The following is a 20585-nucleotide window of genomic DNA, read 5'->3' on the forward strand; positions in this document are numbered from 1 at the left end:
CAGGAGAGACACCCAGGCTGTAAATTTTGGTCCAAACCCGAATTTTTCGTAAAACTTCAAAGAGGTAAATCCAGTCTATGGTATCAAAGGCCATCCTTGCATCAAGTGTGAACACTATGTCTGCCTCTTTTATTCTGTGCGTCCTACCTATGACCCCGAGTAGGTGTCGCAGGATCAGGGTAGTACGGATTGGTCCAGGTGTATCATGGAGAGGATCACTGTCACCAACCTTGTGGCCTATATTTTAGCTTAAAAATGTTACTTCCGCTTTCAGAAGTGAAATAGGCACATTGTTCAGGCGGTTTCCCCTCGTGGGTATCACCACTATACGAGCGATTCGCTGATCCTGGGGCAATATACCCTTGTCCCTACTTTCACTGTACATTGCCAGTTTGTGTGACATGACAGTAGATGCCGTAAGTTTATATAATTCCATGGGTATTCCATGAGGCCCCACTGCTTTGCCTGAGGCCAGGTCCCTTATCGCCTGCACAATTTCATCCTGGTCTTGCTGTAGTAGTTCCTTATCTTGGCTGCTGAGGGTTGGCAGTTTGATATCTGCTAATAATTCCAGCATGTCAATAGCCGGGGCCAGTGTGGTTTTGGAGGACAGAGCGATGTAATATTCGGCAATGTTTTTCGCTATCTCTGGCCCTTCACACACCCTTGTTCCAGTCTGAGTTTCAGTCTCAGGGACCCATCTACTGTTCCTCTCTTTATTCTCCAGCAAAGCCAATAGCTTACCCGCTCTATCTCCCACTTCATAAAGTTTGTGCTGCATGGCAACGTGGTTTGCGTGGGCTGCGCCCATCATCGTGTCCCTATATTCTTTTTGTTTTAGCGCCAGCTGGTGTGCCCAGTGTCTCCCAGCCCCGCCTCTAGGTCTCTAATTTCTTTCTCCAGTGCCTCCGAACGTGCATTTACCTCTTCCCTATGCCTCACTATCGCAGAGGCCCCATGCCCCTTTATAACTGCCTTATAAGCCCCCCCATAATGTCTGTGCAGAGTTAATAGACCCTACATTTTTGTTGAAGTAATTTCGAGTTTCCCTGGTCAAGTGTGAGTGGATCTGCGGGATTTTAAGGTACCATGTACTAATCACTATTCTTCATTGTCCTAGTGGAGCCTGGTTGTCGTACAGTGCCCAAACTGGTAAGTGATCTGATATTCCTCGGGCTAGGTGTCTGATTTCTCTATATGTGGGAAGGTGAGAATGTAGTCAATTCTTGAGAGGCTCCCATGGGCCCCCCAAAAAACGTGTATTGTCGCTCTTCTGGGTGGCAAGTATGCCACACATCGATTAACCCCAAGGCCAACATAAAGTCTGCCAGTGAGTGGCAAGGTCGAGCCTCCTGCCATTGCAGCCATCTGTCTTAGAGCCACAATGTGTCCCGTTAAAGTCTCCTCCCATAAGGAGGTTGCCCTCCGGCAGCTGTAAGAGCAGAGTACTATGGGCCATATGTACGAACACATTTTCCCATAGACATAGAATGGGTAAAACCCTTTGCTACATCTGGTCCTAAGTTCCTCATAGGCTTCTGCATGTAGGCGCGGTGGAATGTACACTGAGATAATGTTCAACATGGTATTACCCCCATGTCCAAGTGATCGCTGTATATCTACCATATCTATCCATCCTTGGATCTTTAATAGTAAATGACCAGGACTTACGCAGTAGAATGCCCACTCCTCATGAGCCCGAAGTGTATCCTGCATGTGCTACCATTCTGAATCCCCCACAGTCACAGTGTTTCCATTTAAGTGCGTCTCCTGCAGGAGAACAATATTAGGGACATGTTGTTTTAGGTATTGCAACACAACGCCCCTCTTTATCTTATTCCCCAGTCCATTTACATTCCAGGAGAGAAACTTAATTTCAACCATTCCCACGCTATTGACCCAGATTAACATGAACATGGGCCCAGGTACCACTGGGCTAGTCAGGAGGCTCACCTTCTGCAGGTCCAGATGTGCTAGCCACCACATACATAGTTTTAGAGGCATCAGGTATTTGTTTACCATACAAAACACTTGTTTTAACAATTTCTTAACCATTGAACCAAAACATACCCCCCTCCCTGCCTCCCTGTATGGTGAGTCTAAAACTACCCAACTCTGCATAGCGCCTGTCGCCCAGTCCCAACATGTTAAAGTTTACATTTGGGGTCGGTGTCGCCTCAAAGGTACGTCCCGTAGGTTTCACCCATGTCTGCAAAGGTTTTCTACAGTTTTGTGAGTATTATTTTTATTAATGGTATTACTGTTTCCGTTAGGCCCCATTTTAGGGCGGCACTGTCCTGTGTCGTTACGCTCCCTGACAGTGACCCGATCGAGGTCCCTGGCAGAGCGCCGGCACCCCCCCACTCACTTTCCACAGGCACAGAATTATCTCAGTCATCTCTCTTCTGGTCTTATAGTCTATGAAGTGGTTATCAGTTGGGCGGGGTCGAGCCGTTCTTCCTCATTTGGGGCAACATTTTGGTCTTCCCAGGAGCCATCTTTAGGCCTTTTTTCTTCTCCATGCTGGCTTTGTTTTCAAGATCCAGTTCTTCTCTGCGATTTCCTGGCTGTTCACCAGCCCTCAAGCCACGCCCAGGCATCCGCTGGAGTCTCAAAGAACCACATTTTCATTGAGATCATTGAGTATTTAATTTCTCGATCTCGTAGTGCCTTTTTGACCTCCAGAAAATCCAGCCGCTGTTGTTGCACCTGGAGTGTGAAGTCTGGGGAAAGAAATAATCCTTGTGCTGTCATACAGAACCGGGGGAGCAGCTCTTGCCGCTTGCAGAATCAAGTCTCTATCTCTGAAATTAAAGAGTCTAGCAATAATAGGGTGGGGCAGTGCCCCGGGACGTGGAGGCCGCCCGGGTGCCCTGTGAGCTTGTTCCACAGAGAAAAATGTGGATAGTTCTTTAGGTTGTAGTTCCTTAATGAATAGGTCTTCTATAAAGAGGTCCACTGCAGGCCCCTCAGATCTTTCCGGCACTCCCACAATTCATATGTTGTTTCGTCTTTGTCTACCTTCATAGTTCTCCATTCTGGCCTGCATGGTGATGGTGAGTACCCGGCTCTCCACCACCTCACATTGGGCTCCAGGATCCCCTTGTTTCCAGCCCATCCGGGCGCGTCCGGCCGCAGGCGCCTTCAGCTTGCCTCTTACTCGCTCCGCGGCCTCACCTCCTCGCCACCGTCACTGCTCAGGTCGGTAGCCTCCACGACTCCCTCCTCTCCTATTGTCTCAAGATCTCCAAGGACAGCCCGTTGCGGTTTCAGCACCTCCGGGATGGCGACTTACCGCTGCTCCTCCTGCACCGGTGCCCTTAGGTTGGCCGGGTCTCGACCCCAGCCTTGTGGGGGTGAGCGATTCCCACCCCTCTGCTGCCTGGGCCGCTGTATAGCCCCGATTTCTGCCACTCTAGGCCACGATTCCTCCATTCTTTCGGTGCGTCTAGGCTAATCATACTCTGGTCAGGTGCCCGATACCTTTTTGTAAATCTTTGCACAGATTGTTGTAGGTGGTTTTCTCAGATAAATGGACGGATATTGCATGGATGAAACGATGTAGGGGCACGGAGCCTCGCTAGGGTGCAGCCATCTTAGATGGCGGTTGGCCACGCCCCTCTATAGAACAATGTTTGGGATAATAAATCACGTTTGATGCATCAGAGCTCATTTTCTGCTACACTTTACATTCTGTCTCACCCGTACGGGAAAAATGAAATCTAAAAAGTCTTAATCCTGGTTCACATTGTGGTATTCAGGTAGGGATCACGAGCCATCTCAAATCTGAAACTTTTACTTTGTTACAACTTGTTAGAACCACGCCCAACACTAAATGGCAGGAGTGTACAAAGCACACGACCTACAGCATTACAAGTACCAAGCGAGCTGCAAACCTTTTCCTCGTAGCTGCTCAATGAAGCTGTGCGGAGTCCATCCGTGCATGGGTACCTTTCTTTTCCCTCTCGGTCTATAATGTGGATTGGAACTTGCTTCTTTGATGCTCATCCACTTTCTACACAAGAACCTGACGAATGTTTGTCTTATCATTGTTTATTTTGTCTCTTCTATGTTGGAAGGTGTTTGAGAACAAGTTCATGACTTACACATCTCTTTGAACTACCCCAAGTTAGCATTATTTTTGAAAGGAATCATAGGACTTGGGCCTCCTTATCCCACCGTCCTTAAATATTTTTTTATTGGGCCTTCACAATATGGGGTTAAGAGCCAGGCGTGCCATAATGTGACAGAAAGTTATTAGAAGATCTACTGGTAATATCGAAAAAACCTGCACGGACACAAAGTCACGCAGTGCGTCTAAAAACTCTAGGCAACAGGCGATGGAACAGATTGCACCTCAGGGAAACAAGGCGATCTGGAAATCTTAAATTGGCTACATTTCAGGAATTGAAGGCACATCACATGCCCAAAAAAACAGAGGGCACTGAACTTGTTTGTATGGCATTAGAAAAAAGAAATGCATTTATGGATCAGCCAAAATTATAGCATGAATGACTGTCGTATGCTGTTAGAAAGAAGAGGTTCCGGATGAAAGTGGTGGACTGTAGAAAGAATTCCTCCTCTCCAGTTATTTCAAATGTATGATTTTTATCTCACTGATTTAACTTCGTGATAGCCCTCATGTTTCCTTGACAATGTCTTCTGCTTGTGTATTACATATCAATAAAAGGATGTGGGCTGGTGAGTACATGTGATATTTTGGCGTTAACATATTTTCAATAAAGATGTTTACCTCAGAAGTGCTTTGGTGTTGTTTCCTGTCAGTTACTTGCATTTTTGATTACCTAACTTTAAATTGTTTGGTTTTGAGCAGTCATTTGAAAACATACTCTTGCTCAATACATTTTGTTTTTTTACTTTATTTTTTTGGCGTTGGTTTGCTCTGTTAACAGATGTGAACCACTATACAACAGAGTCTAGTTTTCTTCAATGTTTTCCATGTAGTAACTAGTGCTAGCCATGTGGTAGGTAATATTCTTTAATCTCTGTCCCTCATTTGTTACATTATCTTTAAATGGAACTGCACATTGGTTTGTTACTTTACAACCTCTATAAACACAAATGAAGATTTGACTTAAGTGGTTCGATTCATTTGACAGCTAAGTTGAGTTATAAATTGTTTCTCCTTGATATAATATTACGTTTCAGTTTTGAATGGTTGTTGAACTGATTTTCTTTGTTTGATGTTTTAGGGCCCAGGATCCTATATCATGAACTACATTGTGTACATTTTCTGGGCCTTGAGCTTTGCGTTCCTGGCAGTCTCCCTTGTGAAAGTGTTTGCACCTTATGCGTGTGGTTCAGGAATTCCAGAGGTACATTTTCCAAACTTGTTTTCCAAGTGTGAATCTTAGTATTTAAAATTTGTGGCAGAATTAATGTATATACCACTTTATTGAAAACCTCGAGAAAGCCTAATACTCCTGTATCTCCCTGGATTCTGATAAGCAGAACATATTGTTAAGAATGGCGTTTTCTACTAGGTACGACTGCACAGTTGTCCCACCTCTAATGTGTGCAAACTTGTCACTTAACTGTACAATAGCAATACTAAACACAGAAAGCAAACAATAGGGTCAGGCAAGTTTCCTTTTTTGAAGGGTTTTAGTGCTAGCTTTCAAAATATTTAATTATCAGGAGGTTTGAGGCACTTATTTCCAAAATCAGTCTGAGATACAGGATCTCCAATCAGTGATGGACTGCTTTGTTGGGAAGTCTGTTACTTTGACAATACCAGATGAGAAGGCTTGACAGTCCCAGTTTGTAGGTAAGTATTTTGGCCCTGTCGCTTGTGATGAGTTTAAAAAAAAAATCCAACACACTGGTCCTTTAAAACTGGCTCATCCAGAGTGCCTAAACGGCCAGTCTAATACTGTTTCCGCCTAGACATTGTTTCAGGATTCAAAGGTGTCATCAATTACTAGCAGAAGCCCAAACACATTTTAGAGCAGATATGATAGTAATAATAAAACAATTTATAAAGCGTATGGCTACTTTGAGAGAAGTGTTTCAGTTTTGATAAGGTCTAGCTACTGACAGAAGACACAGAGAGCCAGAGAAAAGCCAGATAGCTATCTAAACAGCCACGTTTTAAGATATTTCTGAAATAGAAGGTTTAATTGTCTGAGGTACATTAGGAGATAGTTTTTTAGCTTGGCAGCCAAAAAGCTAAAAGACCAGCCCCCAATATGAGCTTTCCTAACCGTGGGAATTTCCGCCTAGAGGGACCGCAAAGATCTCATACACCTCGGGGGGAGGTAGGGTTTGATAAAACTGTGTCAATTGCTAGCACCTGTTTTATTAAAGGCCCTGTAACAGTAACAGAGAGCCTTGAAGGACCGACGCTTCTTCATAGGAAACCAATGCAATTTATGCAGGGCAGAGCCCATCGTGTCCCTTCTAGGGAAGTTCAGCAGTAGCTGAGCCGCAGAGTTCTGTACGCGTTGTAGCCTCAACAGCTAGGACTGGAGATTCCTAAATATAGGACGTTACGGTAATCCAGTCCAGAGATGACTAAAGCCTAGATTGCTTTTTTTTTTTTTGCAGCTTCAATCATTTTTTTGCGAGGGATCAATTTGAATATCCCAAAGCACTTGTCCGCTAAGGCAGTGATCTTTCTATCGAGCGTGAGGCCCACGTTAAACAGACTGCCCAGGTTCTTGTCCTTGGGCTTCAGCACTGGGGGGCGGGCGGGGGCGGCAAGTGAAGGTGGCAACCAACTAGGGGTCCAAATAGAGACCTGCCCCCCCGAATGATGACCTCCGTCTTGCCTGAATTTAATTTCAGGCAGTTTAAATCCATCCAAAGGGTCACATCAGACAGGCAAGTCCTCAAAGAGGCTGCAGCCACAGCAATGTTGTGAGACATAGTGACATGATCTGAGTATCATCGGCATACAATATGATGTCAAACCTGTGCAGCTCAATGTTATCCACCAGGGAACATATGCAAAGATTGGATTACTTGGGGCTCAGGGATGAGTCCTGAGGCAAACCCCGCTGCAGTGCCAGGATCTACATTGAAAGGGTTTCTGCAGGACCTGAAAAGTGCAGCCATTGAGAAAGGATGCACGCCACTGCAGGACCTTATCCCCAACCCCTTATAACCTATCCCATAGCTCCACAACCTCTCTAAAAGAAGGTTGTGGGACACAGTGTCAAAGGCTGCACTCAGTTCCAGCAGCAATAGTGCTGCCATGCCACCTCTGTCTAGAATCTGGCGCAAAGACTCAGATGCCACCAACAAGGCAGATTCTGTGCTGTACCAGGGGCGAAAGCCCAATAGTGTTCTGTGCAGTAAGTCTTTCCACTCAATAAACATTGAAAGTTGTTGGTTGACAAGTTTGTTTGCAGCTGTTGCAGATAAAGGAAGCAAAGAAATAGATCTATAGTGCTCAGGATTGGAAGGATCTAAAGAAAGCTTTTTCAAGTGTGGCACAACTGAGGCATGCTTCCAGCGAGTGGGGACCTGGGCCCAATCAAAAGAGTGGTTAATAAGATTTCCTAGCACTGGGTAAATCTCCTCAGCTCCTAATTCCAGGGTAGCAGGGGAGGCCACATCAAGAGGAGAGCCCAGTTTTATAGAGTACATCAGGGGCTGTGACTCATCAGAGTAGCAAGGTTTGAACTGAAGCAAACGAGAGTGATCCTGTGAAGGTTCAAATCAGACCTGTAGACACAGAGTATTCCTAGAGCTCTCCCGAAAGGAGCAGTAGATAGATGCTACTTTTTGCTGAAAGAAATTAGCGAGAGCATTACAGCTCTCCTCCGAAGGGGGACTGTGAGTCTAAAGAGGACAAAGACTTCACACTTGAGACAATTTATCGCAATGAGTTCTGGGCCCCTTTGATTTTATTGGTATAGAACTCATGCCATGCTTGTTGAATACGATAATGGTAGGACTTTAAAGCAAAGCAATAATTGGCTTTGCTAGCCTCATCAAAATCCTTACGCCATGTATGCTCACAGCGCTTACATTGCTTTTTAAGCAGAACTAGTTCTTCATTGAACCAGAATGCTGTGGGCTTGTTCTGTGAACTACTCTATCAACCTCTGGTGTGATAAGGTCCACAGCCCCCAATTTCCAATCTTCTACTTGTGTGCTAGCTGTGGTAATGCGGTTTTCAGGTTTAGGATGGCTACTAGTAAAGGCTTGAGTGAAGCTCGGAGAGAAAACATTAGTCCATTTTCTAGACTTGTTCCTAAGTCCAGAGACAGATTTGAAGGGCAGATTGCATATAGGAACCTGAAACATAACCGCTGAGTGGTCAGACCATAAATGACGTAATGGAGGATCCACAAGTATATTACTTAAATTGGAGAAAATGGGATCAAGTGTGTGACCACACCTGTGTGTGGGAAAGGAGACTTATTGAGGTAGCTGAAGAGCTTCTGACTCCGCGACTAACACCGCTATCACAGGACACTCGGTGTCTTCAAAGTGGAGATTGAGCGCTTCAACAACAGTGAAGGTGGCGTAGTGCAGGACAAAAGGAGATAGAACCTGCTCCAGTGTTGTGCTAAAACTGGAGGCGGGGCCCAGCGGGTGATAGATAAGAATCCCAGATTAAGTTATTAGAGCAGATTAGTGAGAAAAAAAGCTGCTTCACAACCTGCTAAGGATAGCTCAGTAAACTACTGGAGAAAGGGTGCTTAAAAATAGTGACAATGCGCCTATCCTGGTGGAGTGGCTAAAAGGATGGCTGGCTCAGACCTCTCTGTGAGCCATGTTTCTGTTGCAAAAATAGCGCTAGGGACATGATCTGAGATGAAATTAAACATTTCAAATTTATGCTTGGCTAAGGAGGGGCAGTTCAGAGAGGAAAACCACGCCATAGATGAATCCTGCAAGGCATCATTCATCTTGCAAGTGGGGGATAACTCGGTCGAAGGCACCTAGCCACAGACATCGCATGCCAAGACTCCGTGAGACAGATCCAGCATCTGATGTGAGGCGTGGGGAGCGTAATAGCTAACTCTTTCAGTTGAAGAGAACAATATTTCCTGGGAGTCATCACAGCAGAACCAGGGGTCCTGGCCTCTGGTGCCATCCAAACATAGATGGGTGCAGACAGGCTTTCCTTTGGCGTGCCAGCGGAGCGCTCGTCCGCTGTGCGGATGCACAGTCTGCATCTCTAAATAGGCCTCCTAGAAATGAGGTGTGGCTATGGCATGACAACGCCAAAGAAACAGGGAGGGCAAACCAACACAAACCAGTGCCCAGCAATTCCCCACCCACCTGGAAGGCTTCCCCACCAGCGGGCAGTACTGGCAAAATAAAAGTATGATAAATAAACAAGTGAGAAATGAAACATAAAGTTTTTAAAACAGTACTGCACAGTTGTACTGTGACCCAAAGATGGCTCTCAGATGTGACTGGAAGCAGGCAATTTTAGCACGAATATGTGCTACAAGGAAATAAAAGTAAAATTGGAGCCAGACAACTCTTGATTTTTCCAAGCTAAAAATTCTGAATCTAAAATATTTTTAAAGTAAATTTAGCGAAGCACTCAAGTTAACCTTGAAAATCCAAAAGTTTATTTTATGCAAGTCAGTGAAAACAAACTGGCAGAGAACAGACCAGCAGAAACTATAGTCCTCATGGGTGTGAAAATGTATAAAATATTTGCTTGACTAAGGGACGTGATGCTTCGGAAAACTGTAGAATAATCCACGTTTCCCTTATGATGCCATGTAGTGACATGAATTATTAATACAAATTAAAAAAATAAAATTATGGTAGCATTTTCCATTATATCAGAGTTTTGATAACTCCTTTTGATATTATTGCAGGGCTCCTGTCATATCTGTATGGATTCAAACAAAGCTCTAATTTGTCCTCTTTACGAAAATCTGCACATGGGCACTAGAAGCAGGCCAGAAGCGTTAGTTTCACCAACATAAGTACACGTTTGACGGTATTTATTCCTCTCAGATCTTTTCCCATGCTGTAAAAAATTGGAAATGTACTCATGACAAGAGTAGGAACAAAACATTTTCCAGGGTGGAAGAAATAGTGTGTGGGGAAATAATCAAGGAGCATAGTTTCGCTTGAGCAAATCTACACATGTATATTTCTCCAACAGAAATTGATGTCACAAATATTTGCTTAGAGTATGGTTTCCAGGCCTACTTCTGTGAAATCATGACAGTCCTAAATCTGTGCTAATGGAAGGACACATATCCGCAGGATAACTTTTTTAAATTTCTTTAAGAATTTAGCCCCCAGTTTATTTTCATGTTGCTCAAAATGCTTTTACTCTGATTCGCTTTTATTACTTTCTTGTTAATATTGGCATGCATAACACACATTTAAATTAATGATGCCTAACTAATTTAACTAAATGATGGTAGTAGAAATTGTACAATCATTTTACAAAACATGTTTTTCAAGTTTCAGATCTCTTTTTCATGCATTATAAGTAGTTTCAAGTTGTTAACTTTTGTGACCATGCATACACATGTTTATACTGGAACAATATCAGTGCCACAAGCTGATCTCACAGTGCTGCAGTTCATTAGAGAGCTTGCCCTAATATTGGAGGCTTTGTGCTATGAATCATGTAGATAAACTTTTAATAACTTAGACATATGGATACAAAGCTTGCCTTCGTGACAGATAACCCTTTTCCATAGATCCAAACTGTTACTGTAAACTAGCAGCCAAGGGATTTGTGCTGCAGGGGGTTTGGCCAATTTATCTAGTGGACAAAACAAACATGAAATATTTTTGTCCTTATCCCTCAAACAATAAGTCCTGGGTGTTGGGCAATAGGCATTTTACACCTGGAGTTCATTACACCACTGCAAACGTTGTCTAAAAGCTGCTATAGTCAAGAGGCTGAGACATCCCATTGCAATGAGTCTTACGAGGAGGAGACAAAAGCATCGGAATAGGAACATAGATGATAGGTCAAATCCAAAATATGAGGCCGATGTGCCTGTTAATCAGGACATGTAGACATTACTAAAATGGTGGTCGATATTGACATGAATACAATGCTGACTTCCCACAGAGACATTGTTTTATCCCACACATGGTATCACATGAGGTAAATCCTCCAAAGGAGCTTCCAAGTGCCTAGAAGTAGTCCTCATGGTATCCCATGCCCCAAGGAAAAATAAAAAGCTATTATATATTGTTATCTGCATTGCCTGTAAGTCGCCTCTTTTATTATCACAACTGCATGAACACCTTCACTAAACTTGGTGGCTATACGGAGTCCACCCTTAGAAAAGCAGGGTAAGATGTTGGAGAGTATTGTAAGAGTATTGTAAGATGAAACACTTCTTCCGAAATATAATTTCATCCATTGGAATGAGCTTGAATCCCAAACTGATCATCTACCTGAGGCATACTTCAAGAGGGCTCAGAAGAGTCAACCATAGCAAACATAATTCAATACTAACACAGCTATCAAGATGTGCTTGAACCAGGCATCCATTTCAGCAAGCTAGGTGGCCACTAGATTGATCTTCAGCACCCAGTCCTTTTTTCCTTAAATGTTTACTTTTCTTGCCATTAGGGATGGGGCAAGGTGTGCTTTAACCAGCATCCCCTCTGTGGAGGAAACATATATGTTTGCAACACGTGTGGTTGCAGAGACTCATGCACTGCATACTCCTCCCATCCAGTGTTAACCTCGGACATTTGCAACTTGTTTTTCAAGTTACAAGTTATAGTAACTCCTTTCTTAGTCGGCTGTGCATATGAGCACCGGCTCCATTATTAAATGGTTATCTTTTTTTTGCCATTGGGTTCGAATGTGTATTGATTGGACTCCGTGTAAGATACCCTTACCATAGCTTTACCCTTCGGCTCACTTGATTGCTTGACTCCCGTATGTTGGGAGAAAACTCCCTTTCGATGGATTCTCAACCACATTCCTTGGTTTTACATGATGTCCACTGAAACTGACCTCTTGATTCCTCACCACCTGAGCCTCGAGCCCCTACCGGGGCATTCTGCCCCAGTCTCGACAACCTTGTCAATGAAAATGCACAGACAGTGATAAAAATAATGGTCTTTCAGTACTGCCCAAGTGCCACTCTAAGTTCTACTAGACCAACCACTATCAGTTCTGCCACCTCTGCTTTTGCCACCGACAAGGACACCACGTGCAGGATCTGCCTCTTCATCAGGTCGAAGAAGACTCTTTGGTACCAACACGAATGGAAATGATTCACTCCGAGAATGCAGATGCAAGAGTTCAATTACACCATCAACATCTTCATGGAATAAGTTGTCAAGGTGGAGGAAGAAGCCAGTCACTCAGAAGTGCAGGTTGTCCAGTCCTGCTCAGAGATGAGCTCTGCATCTGAGGGAGAACTACAGGAAGACGACACCCCAGTTCTCTGCACCCACTGAAAAAGACTTCAATCGTCAGTATGACCGTCACCCACACACAACCTATGTGGGTGCAGCATTCACATGTAGAGGCAGACCACCGCCGCAGAACGTAGAGCCCAGAGTCTAAATAACAACCTGCCAGGCCGCCATTGTTTTCGGACTATAGTTGGCACTGACCAAATCCTTCTGCTCCAACAATGCTAATCCCTCTGCCAGCAAAGATCTTGCACAAGCCTTGAGTCCCTTCAATGCATCCCGGGCCCTGGAAGTCCGCATTGGCGCCAGAGCCCACATTGGCAAAGAAATTAGCTTCAGTGTCAAAGACTTCTGTACCACCGTGGCCATGAAACTACCATTCACAGCCAGCTTCGAGGATTTGGAGCAATTCATCCGCTAATGGCTACAGGAGGAGCTAGATGCACCCCAAAAGCATCTGTTTATATACCTGCAGATGGGCAAGATCACCACCAAATCCAAACTTATGGGAAGGAAAACTGCCTTTTGAGAAGCTGATTGCTTTGGAGCTTCCTCCACCTCCCAAGCATGAGAAAGCCCTAGCCCTCTCTTTGCTCAGCATACTTCACCATCTCATGCCTCTCCTCCATATTCACTGGAGGGGTCACCACACTGGTCTTATGAGGGAGGGGACAGCCCACTTCACCCTGCCGTCCCCAGTGACACATCTTATGACCCTGAGCATAAGGATGACGCTTAGGATGACTACTGCGCAGATGCCATTAGTGTTACAGACCTGCATCTCTACTGAGCTAATACTCCTCCCCCCTCCCAATTTTCCCAAATGGCACTACCACATACCATGAAATTACAATGAGAGCAGGTACATGTCATGAAGTTAATAAGCATGTTGACCAGGATAGGGATAAAGAAGACTCAAGTAAAGAAGTATCGTCCTCTAAGCAGTTTCTCCCTTCGTCTCTCCCTGATCACATAACACCTGTAAACAGGAGACTCCAGATATTTCTTCCTTGCTGGGAAGAGAGTACCCTCGATTGGTGGGTTTTCTCCATGATAGAGAATGGCTAACACCTTGAGCCTTCAACACACCCTCAGTCCCAAACACCAGCACTTCTTAAGGAGGAGGATGAGGCGTTTATCAGCAAAAGGGCCCTATAGTCAGTATCACTACCACACAGTGACAAGGGGTTCTGCTCCCTATACTTTCTAATCCCCAAAAAGGACAGAGCTTTCAGGCAAGTTCTAAAACTCTGGCCACTCAACAAGTACATTCTCTCAAAACACTTCCACATGGTCACTCTGCAGGATGTCTTCCTGCTGCTGGATCAAGGTGACTTCATCACCGCCCTCCTTCTGCAGGACACCTACTTTCACATACCGATCAATCCAGCTCATTCTTGCTACCTATGTTTTATTGTAAGTGGTCCACATTATCACTTCAAAATATAGCCATTGAATGGCACCACAACTCCCAGGGTATGCACTAAACTCCCGGCTGTGATAACTGTCCCTCTCAGAAGAAGGGTCACTTGCAAGCTCACCTACCTTGATAATTGGCTAATCAAGAGTGCATGCAAGCAGCAATATCTCACTAAAATCCACACCAGTGTATCCCTCCTCCACTGATTTGGATTCACCAAAAATTACTACTGAGTCCCACCTCCAGCCTCCTCAGATATTCTTCCCTTCTTGAGGGGCAGTCTCAATACAGTCACCTTCAAGGCATATCCTAGTCAGTCCATGGTGCAGGCATTCTGGCAACTGCTGCCTTTTATTCAGCCAGATTGTCAACTCAGTGAGAACAGTAATGCGCCTCCTAGGTATGATGGCCTCATGCATAGCTGTAATCCTCCATGCCAAACTGAACATGCATCCGCACCAGCAGTACCTATCAGCACACTGGTCACAGGCGGTGCGACACTTGCAAGACCTTTTGTTAATACAAGCCAGCACTTATCGCTCTTGAGTGGTGGAATGGCAACAATTTGTTGCAAGGCTCGACCATTCATGGCTCCCTTTCTGCAGGTGACCATCACGACGGGCACTTCACTCTCAAAATGGGGAGGGCACCTTCATCAGTAACTATTCAGAGCATGTGGTCACCCCAACAGCGGGGTTTCCACATCCGGTACCAGCTGGCTCTCAAGCCCTTGCTTCATGAGTTTCCTCACAAAGTAGTCCTCAAAAAAACATACAACATGACTGCCATGTACTGTCGCCAAAAGCAGGACTGCACGCTCACTGCAGTTGTCAACACTGGCATAGAGTATTTAGCCTTCGGTGACTTACCATAGGATACGCCTCCTAACCAAGTATTTTTGGAGAGTGGACAGCGACTGCAGACTTGCCCAGCAGGATGCAGAAATACGGTCATGAGTGGCAACTCCTCCCACAAGTCTTACTCTTGTATGTCCGTCATTCTTTGGTCCCCAATGTTAACCTCTTTGTCACTGCACAAAATGCCAAATTGTCACCTCCAGGATGCCACACTCCATGGGGCAGTGCTCTATGGATGAATTGATCAGGGATCTTTGCCTATGCTTTTCTTCTCTGCCAATCCTACCATATTTGGTCCGGAAGCTTTGGCAAATGTCCCTCACTCTCATCCTGGTGGCTCCCACGTGGGCCAGTCAACCATGGTTCTCGGCCTTTCTTGAGATGTCCATTGTTTCCCCCAAGAAGCTCCCCAACAGCTGGATTCTCTTACTCAGGATCACAGCAGAATCAGGCATCTCAACCTAGCAATTTGACTACTGAGGTCGCAGAATTAGGTTAGCTCAATCTGCATCAAGAATGCATAGCCATCCTGAAGGGAGCACACAGGCCCACTATAGCTCAATCTGCATCAAGAATGCATAGCCATCCTGAAGGGAGCACACAGGCCCACTATACGAGCTTGTTATGCTGCCAAGTGGAAAAGGTTTATTCATTACTGTATTTCCAAGCATCTGGACCGTCTTTAACCTGCAGTTCAGGATGTTATCAGTTACCTCCTCTAGTTAAAAATAAATCGGGTCTAACCTAAACTTGCATACACTTATTGCAGCCTACATGCAGAACACGCAACAGTCCTGTTTGTTTAAAATTCCTGTCATCAATGCTTTCATCAAAGGACTCAAATGAGTTAAAAGGGATATGTCACTCATAATTGTGTTACAAGACTCATAAGCCCATGTTTTGAACCACTATACTCATGCCCTCTCAAATAACTCTCCTGGAAGGTCACCTTTCTTGTCGCTATTACATCCTTAGGATGTATTAAACAGGTTTCTTCCAAATGTGGTGCCCCCTTCCACCTCAGCCAGACAATAGAGTTTCCTGTCTTTTTCCCTCATCTAGATTCAGTAGCAGAGAAAGTGCTTCATACTTTTGAAGTAAAGGGTGCCCTCATGCACAATATTGATGGGACCAAACCCTTTCGCGAAACACAACTTCTTGTTACTTTCCCTAAACTTCATAAAGGACATGCTTTGTCAACGGCAGGTCTCAGGCTGATGTTTGGTTACTACACTCAAGTTGGGTCTGGGTTGACTGCGGCCCCTCCTGGGCCTCATCCTTTGAAGCCTACTCCTGTCCGTGGGTCACATCTCTCCACTATGTCTCAACAGTGATGGCACTGATGCCATTTTGATATTGTCCTTGCTGCAGCATGAAAATCCTTGGACCAATCTTCATCAGATGTGGAATCTGTGCCTGTTGCCCAAACACGATGAAGGTCCTTGCTGCTCCTTCCGTTCCAAGAAGACTTCACATTTGTTCAGCATGTCGACTCAAGATGTTGGATAGGAGCAGCGAAGACACCCCAGACCTCTTTGGTCCTGAGCAAATGCGGGGAACATCTTCCACAACCATGCGCTGCAGATGTAGAGGCTTTCTTGATAAAGAAAGCTCTGGCTTAGATCTGGAAATTGCGGACCTTCCACCAGCCCTTCAGTCTGTGAGTACAGTTCCCCCTCCCTCTCGACACTGCTCTCAATCCGAGCAGACTTCTGCCAAAGGGCACTCAGCAACTCTGGGGCACCAGACACAACCTTTCGTATGACCACTGCCATAGGGTCATGGTCAGCACCCACAAATCACTTTGGACGCTCTGCCCAGCACCAAAGAAGCCATCAAGACCATCTGCTTCAGCACCGGCTAATCCAATACCAGTACTGATCTGACCCTCTGCTCCAATCATATCTGCCTTGGCGTCTACCAGAACCTCGATACCGAAGCCATTCTCAGAACTGAAACCATTCTGCATCAACCTGCAAGGCCGGCACAGTCGAGCCAGTTCTCTAGAAGCTGCAGGAGGAGATCGAATCAAGACAAACATCTGGACATCCATCACCATATGGGCTGGACCTTGGGCCCTGCTGTTCCACCCTGGAAACCCCAGCTGTCCTTGGACAGAGCCTTAGACATTCTGATTCCTCCAAAGCAGTGCAAGAATGTGGATAAGGCTACCAGCTCCTTACCTCATGCAGAACCATCCCCTCACCCTGTTACACAACCTTCATCTTCCCCGCCTGCTTCTCCAGGGGACCACCCTTGACATCACACCTTAGGGGTCTCCATACTCCGATACGGGTGGGCGTGAGGGATGAGACAACACATTTGACACCCCACCACAGCATGACCCATGGGACTCCTATGAAGCAGATCCACCGGGGGACACAGACCTGACTGTTACTCTTTCCGTCCCTTCCCTCCTGACGATTCCATGTCCTATCAGGAACTCATTGGTAGGGCCCCCTTATTTTATAAGGTGGATCTTCATACGGAGCTCCTAGAGGACAACTTCCTTTTTGAAACCCTCTCCTCCACTCTCCACTTTACTCATTACTTCTCATGCTTAAGGATATGCTGCACCACACTCCTGACATCTTCAAGAACCTTGTTGGCTCAAGGGTCATAAAACCTAGGGTGCACAAAAAATATAAAGCCCCTACTAACCCCATTTACAATAGTGGCCAGCTCCTGCCTGACTCTCTGATGGTCCCTACTGCTCGTCAGCAAGCCAGCTGCTAGGCTACCCCTCCACCAGAGAAGGAGAGTAAGTGCATAGATGCGGAAGGCAAAAGGGTGGCCCTGCAGACGGCCAACCAATGGCGTATTGCTAATTCTGTCGGTCTTCTTGCAAGATATGTTAGTGCCAACTGCAACTAGATGGAGGAACTTCTCCAGTACCTCCCAGAGGAGCACAGAAAAAGTGGACATGAAATAAGTCTGAGGGAAAGCAGATATGTGACACCTCTGTTCACTGTGTCTTAGACACCTTTGCAAACGGGTTCAATTCCAGCGGCCTTCTACGCAGACATCCCTGCCTCCATATCTCTGGCTTTAAACTGGAAGTTTAGCAGAACCTGTTGAACATCTCTTTTGATGACCAGCATCCCTTTGGTCCATAGGTGGACCAAATGTTAGAAAAGATCAAGAAAAATATGGCGACAGCTAAGTCTATGGGTGCACTTCAGACTCCTGCTCCCCACTGCCCCTTTTGCCACACACATTATTGTGGAGGCTTGAAGACTACCGCCCCAGAAGTTTCCACATCCTGCTAGCGCATCCAGGGACAGCAGTTGTTTTCCAGGGGTTATTTTAGCGGGCCCTACAGGGGCAACAACTCTACAGGCAGAGGTAAAAGAGGCTTCCCAAAAGGAGGTGCAACCTCCACCAAACTCTGGGGGTCATTACAACCTCGGCGGTCTTATAACAAGACCGCCGAGGGACCGCTGTGTGGAAGACCGCCAGTAGTGGCGGTTTGCCGCTCGGCGTATTATGACTGTTGGCGGCTCTCCGTCCTTTTTAGGACGGAGAGCCGCCAACGACCATACTGGCGGGCGGCAGGGAAGTGGAGGTTGCTCCACCTCCACCGCGACGTCAACAGAACACCACCCCCGAATCACGTCCTGTGATTCGGCACGGCGGTGTTCTGTTGGCGGTGTGGTGTCGGCGGAGCAGCCCCCATGGCTCCCGTCCCCTCCCGGAGGATCGACGGAACAGGTAAGTCGATCGTCTGTTAGGGGAGGGGGGTGGGAGGGTGTTGTGTGGGTGCATGGGGGTGTGTGTCTGTGTATGTAGAGGGGGTGTGTGAGTGCGTGTATGCTTGCGGGGGTGTTGCGTGTTTTGGGAATGAGTGCGTGTATGTCTGTGTATGTATGTCTGTATGGATGTGTGCGTGTATGTCTGTACATGGGTGTGCGTGTCTGACTGTGTGAGTGGATGTAGGCATGTATGTCAGTGTGTGTGCGCGTGTGTGTGTTGGTGGTGCCGGTGTGCTCTACACCGGAACCACGGCCAAACTACAGAAAAAACTCCAGCGCATCCAGAACGCCTCCGCACGCCTCATCCTTGACATCCCCCGACACAGCCACATCTCCGGACACCTGAGAGACCTGCACTGGCTCCCCGTCAGCAAGAGAATCACGTTCCGTCTCCTCACCCACGCACACAAGGCCCTCCACGGCCTGGGCCCCAGGTACCTCAACAACCGCCTGACCTTCTACACTCCCACCCGCCAGCTACGATCGACCAGCCATGCCCTCGCCGCCGTGCCACGCATTAGAAAAGCCACCATGGGAGGAAGATCCTTCTCCTACCTGGCAGCCAAGACTTGGAACTCCCTCCCCATCCACCTCCGTCTGACCCAAGACCACCTCTCCTTCAGGAAGCAACTCAAGACCTGGCTGTTCGAGCAGTAGCGGTTCCCCCTCCCCCAGCGTCTTGAGACCCTCCGGGTGAGTAGCGCGCTTTACAAATTTCTTGATTGATTGATTGATTGCGTGTCATGTGTGTGTAAGTTATGTGATGTTAGGGGTCGGGGTGGGGAGGGGGTCCTGCCACCTTTGGGGGGTGGCAGGGGTGGTGGGGGGTGTAGGGGAGGGAGTCGGGGTGGGGGAGACCCCTATCAGTGCCAGGGAAGGAATTCCCTGGCACTGATAGTGCTTACCGCCATGGATTTCTACCGCTGGAAATCCACGGCGGTAAGCCGGGTCAAAATACCGGCTGCGGTATTGTGACCCAGGTCTCCAGCCCAGCGGTCATCTCCGCCCTGGCGTGCGGAACAGAGAAGTGGCGGATGACCATGGCGGTAACCGCTATGGTCATAATACTGAAAAAAAGACCGCCAGCCTGTTGGCGGTCTTACCGCCGCTTTAACACCGTCCGCCAGGGTTGTAATGGCCCCCTCTGACTTGTCTCTTCTCCACCATACTACACAACGTCGGTCGGGAAGGCAAGTAAAAGGCTTTATACCCACATAGCAAACCGTCACCTCAGACCAGTGGGTGTTGGATATTTTCCAACATGGTTATTGTCTGGAGCTCACTTCCATGCCCTCACCATTGAACCTCACAAACACAGACTCTCCCCTAGAACACCAAAGGCTTCTTATAGAGGAGGTCAAATCGATCCTTCACAAAGGGGCTATAGGACAGGTGTCCTGCCAAGGGAGTCTACTTGCTGTACTTCCTAGTAGGCAGAAAGGACTGGTCTCTCAGACCCATTGAAGACCTCAGGCCCCTAAATGAATACATCCTTTCAGAGCGCTTCCGTATGATCACTCTCCAAGTTGTCATTCTGCTTATCCAGCAAGGCGACTTCATGACTGCACTCGACCTGAAAGACGCCTACTTCCATATACCAATACACCCAGCCCATCACCAATATCTCAGGTTTGTTACCAATTCAAGGTTCTCCTCTTCTGGATTGCTACGGCACCTCAGATTTTCACCAAGTGCATTGTGGTAGTGGCCGTACACCTGCGCAGACAGGGCGTCCACATTTTCCGTTACCTGGACCACTGACTGATCAAGAGTCCCACCAGTTAGCAATGTCAGAAGCACATACATGTCACAATAGACCTTCATCAGTTAAGGTTTACCATCAACACCACAAAATCCCACCTCCAACCCCTCCAGCACCAACTCTTTCTGGGGGCTATTCTCAACTGAGAGGTAGGCATAGTCTAACCAAACCCTGCTAAGATCCAGACCTTTCAGGCATTGTTCCCTCTTTTCCAACCAGATCAACATATCAGATTCAGAACAGTCATGCCCTTTCTAGGCATGATCACCTCTTGCATTTCCGTAGAACCTCATGCCAGACTACACATTCATCTGTTGCAGGAATGTTTAGTGCAACAGTGGTCTCTGGCGGAGCGTCATTGGAAGATTTAGTGTTGATCGCCCACTGCACTTCTCACTCTGCAGTGGTGTAGTACTAACAACTTGTTGCATGGGCATCCTTTCTTCAAC

General features: G+C 46.6%; 1 protein-coding gene across 8 annotated transcripts in view; it reads left to right on the forward strand.

Annotated features, from left to right (window-relative positions):
• CLCN3 (chloride voltage-gated channel 3) overlaps window positions 1-20585 on the forward strand; it is a 517267-nt gene that overhangs the window by 330815 nt on the left and 165867 nt on the right. For all 8 annotated transcript variants that reach the window (XR_011205536.1, XR_011205538.1, XM_069244222.1 and 5 more), the window contains one exon: window positions 5214-5336. Coding sequence is in view for 6 of the 8 variants with exons in the window: in XM_069244222.1 (XP_069100323.1) it covers window positions 5214-5336 (123 nt within the window). In the remaining 2 variants the exon portion in view is untranslated. The remainder of the gene's footprint in view (window positions 1-5213; window positions 5337-20585) is intronic.

The sequence above is a fragment of the Pleurodeles waltl genome, chromosome 1_2 (genome assembly GCF_031143425.1).
Source record: "Pleurodeles waltl isolate 20211129_DDA chromosome 1_2, aPleWal1.hap1.20221129, whole genome shotgun sequence".
NCBI lineage: Eukaryota > Metazoa > Chordata > Amphibia > Caudata > Salamandridae > Pleurodeles > Pleurodeles waltl.